Raw genomic sequence first — 6039 nt, 5'->3', positions numbered from 1 at the left:
TGAAGAAAAATAAGATTTCAGGGCAGTGCTCCTTGACGCAGTCGGTCCTATCGAAAGTGGAAGGATCTTTGGGCTCCTCACCGGGGGTTGCAGGAGATGGACGTGCCACTACAGCCGCACAGGTTGCACTCGGGCGGGGCACGTGACGGTCTGATTCATGGCCACCACCCCCACCCCCCTCCCCCCCCCCACCCTAGCGGAACTCCTAAAGGTTGGGAGGCCGGAATGATGGCCACCATGAGGTATCCTAGGCAGGAGGGAGGGCCTGAATCCATGGCCACCCTGTGCAAAGAAATGCCCCACACGGAAAGGTCTCCTGCCGGCTGCATGCAGCCAAAGAACATCAACAAGAACTTCATCTGTAAGTAGATGCAGAGTTCACTTTCAGAAGATGTAACGCCTTAATACACGTCAAAACACTGCTCACCTGATTAAAATACAACTGGTCTATATAACATTCAAGAAAATGCATTTTTCTAGTTCACCAGCAAAAGTCCGCAATATTCACTCATCACAGTAAGTCTCCCTCTTATATACGTGAAAGCTAGGATCCAATAACAAGCTATAATCGCCAGCACCTCGCACCAGCATCGCCAGAAGATTTTTTTCTATGAGACCTTTGGACACCAAACTATAGGTAGTACCCCCTTCCCTGTGACGTCGTTACCGTGCTCTCAACTGTCAAGCGGATGCTGAATGCGCGAAACAAGCCAAGCCCCTTTTATATGTTGCAATAGCCAGCTAGGTTCCGCTAGGTTTTCTGTTAAGTATTTCCTCTCTTTATTCTACTTTTTAGGTATTTTTCTGCGTGATAACCATCTGCACTATTTGTTCTTCAGGGCCTTAGAAAAGCGTCGGGACAATAAACTTCGATCCGAACTGCCCTCAGGTGAACTATAACTAATCAAAAATCGTGGTTACTATTCAATTCCACAATCCCACTAGTCCTCCTAATCCACCTTAGCCTCCTGAGTTAGACATACAAGGACGCCTCCTAGTTTGAAGGAAGTCAAAGAGACTGTAATTTATTCGATTGAGCTAGGTAGTTCGGGATGAAATTAAGAACTTTCGTAATGTACATGCAGAACATCTGTCCCCCTCCGCATACGATCATTTCATTCCCCGCAAATTACATTACCCTTATTTGCTCTGGTTAACTCTAGTCTTGTTAGTTTTCATACAATAATCATACATAAATTCTTCAAGAATAGCCTCTCTCTCACTCTCTTTCCTCTTTAATATCTACTATATGTATAAATAAATATATACGTATATATATATATATACTATATATATATACTATATTCGTATAGTATATATCTACGTATATACATCCCATACATCTATATACTATATATATATATATATATATATATATATCTATATATATATATATATATATAATATACATTATATCATATGAATAATACACATATATACAAACATCACAATATATATATATAAGATGTATATATATATAAATTACTATTTATAGAATATACGTCTTATATATTATATATATATGTATATATTATTTATATATATTATATATATTCATATAAACTATATATATACATAATATATATATATAAAATTATATATATACTATAAGTATATATCTAGATTTATATTATTATTTGATATACGATATATATATCTGTGTGTGTGTGTGTTTATGTGGGTGTGTGTGTGTATGTGTATGTGTCTCTGTGTGCTATAGATATTTATCTAAATGTGATGTATAGATATGTATGTACTATATATATAATGGTACAAATATATGACGTCTACTAGACTATAATATAATATATATATATATATATATACTATATAGGAGACTTTATAACATATATCGTGTGTGATGTGTGCTGTGTTTTTATGTGTGTGTGTGTAGTGTGTATGTGTATGTGTATGTGTGTGTATAGCATGATATATAAATGTATGTATATCTATTAGTTATAAGTATCCTATATATTATGAGATATATATATCTAATACATTATCTATATACTATACTATTTAATATGTTCTTATATATTACGCATCTATTTATATATATAACATATATCTATATATATTAGCTATATATTATATATACTATCTAGTTATATATATATATGTATATATATATATACATACAATATACCATATAAATATATATATATATATATTTATATACGCTCAATAGGAATATATATTTATATATATTATACGTATATATGTATATATATATTCCTATATAGTATAACATATGTAAGTGTGTGTGATGTGTGTGCTGGGTGTAAGCTAGATATATGTATAAATGTGTGGTGTATCGGGCGTAAATTATTATATATATATACTAGTATATATATATTTATAATATATATATATCATATATAATAATCTACCTATATATACATTATATATATATACGATATATAAAATTATTATATATATATTAATATCATCATGATGATCTTTATATATAATACTAATGTTGTGTGGTGTGTGTGTGTGTGTGTGTGTGTGTGTGTGTGAGTGTGTGTGTGTGTTTTTGTGTTTGTGTGTGTGTGTGTGTGTGAAATATACCACCACAAATTTTCTTGTGTGTCAATTCTGTAACACTGTAATATCTAAACTGTAATTCTGTAATTCTGTAATACAATTCTGTAATTCTGTAATACACTAAACTTGTTGAAGGGTACAAGTTTTACATGGTTCTTGATGGTGGTGGGCAGCAAGTAAGAGAGATAGAGCTGAGCGTAATATGTGGTCTTTTAGGGGACATGACAATTTTAAACAACTATATATATATATTATATACTATGTATATTATATATATATATATATTATATATATATTATAAGTTTATGATATTAATATATACTATATTATATCTTACATAAATATATATATTGTATATATATCTATAATCTGTGTGTGTGTGTGTGTGTGTGTGGTGTGTGTGATGATATATACCACTCAGTAAATAACACATATGTTATATATATATATATACATAATATATAGTATATATATATTCTTACATATATATATATATATATAATATATACATATTAATATTTTATATATATCTATATATATATATAAATGTCATAGTATATAATATATACATATATATACATATACTATATACACATCTATGTGTATATATATTATTCTATATATGTATCTTATATATTAATATATACTATATATAACAATTTATCAATTATATATATATAGTATATATATACATATATATTAATATGTGTGTAGTGTGTGTGTTGTTGTGTGTGTGTGCAGTGTGTGGTGTACATATTTATGTCAAATAATCCATACACACACCACACACACACCACACACACACACAAACACACACACACACACACACACCACACATTCAATATATAATCTCTGTTATATATAAATTATATATCGTATATATATATATACCTTATATATATATATATAATAATATATATATATATAAACTACATATATATATATCGTGCGTGTGTGTGGTGTGGTGTGTGTGTGTGTGTGTGAGCTGCATATTTTCATGTTCTCAAATAATCATATACACATACACACATGACACACACACTCAACACACACACTACACCCACACTTCAATATACTATATTAGATATATTAATATATTATATATATATATTATATATATATATTATATATAACCATATACATAGAATATATATATATATAGTAAATATATAATATATATATAGTATTATAAATATATACGCTATCAATATAATATTTATATATATATATAGTGTGTGCTGTGTGTGTGTGTGATTATGTGGTTGATGTGTGTGATTGTGTGTGTGATGTGTGCCTATTTATGCTAAAATAATCAATACACACACACACACAAAACCACAGACACACATATAAAATAAATAAATATATATATAAATAGAATATAATATATATATATATATATATATATATATATATAATGTATATATATGTATAATATATATATACTATATATACTAATATATATATATATATATATATATAATATATATATCATATATTACTATATAATATAATATATAAAATACTGATAGTATATATGTGTTACTATCTTTTAAACTATTATATTATTTGGTGTGTAGTATATATTAATATATATATATAATATATAATAATCTATATATGTATATATATAATATATATATATATACTATCTCTATATATATACTATATAATATTATACTTATTATATAAGTGTATACATGTCTATATATATGTCTGAAAATACACACACACGCCAACACACACCAGAACAATATACATATATATGTATAATATATATATTATGAGAATATACTAATTTATGTAATATATATAGCTATAGTATATATAGTAAGTTATAAAAGTATATCTGATATATTATAATATATATATATCCTATAATATATATATGATATTGTATATATAATATATTTATAATAATAAATATATATGTATATATATATTTCATATATATAACGGATATATCTGTATGCTAATTATATCGTATTGTATATGTTGATTATATAATACTAGTAATCATATATATTATAATATTAGATAATATACATATACTAATATATATAGTATTTATACTTATATATATATATATATGTATATATATATACATATATCATTATATATTAATACATATATAATAAGTATATGAATAATTCATATACTGATAGGATATACACTATACTAATTATATATCTCTATAAATTATATACACACAATACACACACACAGGACACACTCACACAGGATACACACACACACACACCCTACACACACATACACACACACACACCATACACCAACAACACACACACACACACAAACACACACATCACAACACATACTATATATAGAATATAATATATTGAATACTACTCATAATATATATATATATATATTAATATCGTGATATATATATATTAGGAATAATATACATATATATGAAATAAGAGATTGACGCTGGCCCCTCCGACCTACAAGGTCCCATATCCATGGAGCAAATCCACTTCAGCACTGCTCAAACTCTCGTTTAATACTCCCCCCATTTATCTAATGTAGCAGTTGTCAAGGGTTCCTAGTTCCAGTGTCTGCTCAAGTTAAGAGTGAAGTGATGGTGCAAATTCCCTAGTTTTCATCACATCAAATACTGGGGCCATAATGTCTGAGATGGATAGACACCAATGGTTGGCGCCACACTACATAAATCGATTAAGGCCCACCCGGCCCCCCAGGGTTCAGTTTCGGTTGCCAAGGAGGGAAATGTGGTCAGTCCTAAACGGAAATTCATGTGTATGTGTGTATAATATATATATATATATATTATATATATTCTATATAAAATAACTACTAAAAATATATATATATGATAGAATAGTACTGACGCATTTATTAGAATATATATAATATATGTATGTGTGTGTCGTGTGCATGTGTCGTGTGTGATGTGGGGTGAGTGTGTAAATCTACAGCAACAACTAAATTCTTTCAATGCAAATATATTTATATATGTTTATATCATTTTTTATGTAACAATATGTATAAAATATCATAGCTACATATATGTTATAATATTTATGTATATACTATGTATAACTATATATATTAAATATTATAAATAAGTACATTATATATCTCAGCATATTTACGCTTATGTGTCCACACACTACAATACGACACACACACACACACACATCACTAACCACAAACACACATACAGTATATATGAATTTAAATACTATATCATAAAATAGTGATATATATATATATATAAAATATATATGTATAATATATATATAAAAACTGACTATATATATCTATATATAAAATCTATATATAGGTAGAATATCTAGTTAATATGATATAGATTTATATATATCTATATACATATTAAATGTATATGAGGAATATACGGTATATCTTACATTATATGTATATATTATATATATATATATATGTATGTATGTGAATATATTATAAGCTAACACGTCGTATATATAT

At 27.1% G+C, this 6039-nt stretch overlaps 1 protein-coding gene across 1 annotated transcript in view; it reads left to right on the top strand.

Moving 5' to 3' along the window:
- The first annotated feature begins 5222 nt into the window (after window positions 1-5222).
- Window positions 5223-6039, top strand: part of LOC122267160 (uncharacterized) — a 6961-nt gene continuing 6144 nt past the window's right edge. The window contains exon 1 of the mRNA XM_086544769.1: window positions 5223-5306. Coding sequence (XP_086400895.1) covers window positions 5223-5306 — 84 coding nt within the window. The remainder of the gene's footprint in view (window positions 5307-6039) is intronic.

Source organism: Penaeus japonicus, unplaced genomic scaffold, assembly GCF_977035675.1.
Source record: "Penaeus japonicus unplaced genomic scaffold, GWHDUDI00000001_assembly GWHDUDI00000002, whole genome shotgun sequence".
In the NCBI taxonomy this organism is placed as follows: domain Eukaryota; kingdom Metazoa; phylum Arthropoda; class Malacostraca; order Decapoda; family Penaeidae; genus Penaeus; species Penaeus japonicus.
The sequence above is the reverse complement of the archived record's forward strand: the minus strand, read 5'-3'. Positions and strand labels throughout refer to the sequence as shown.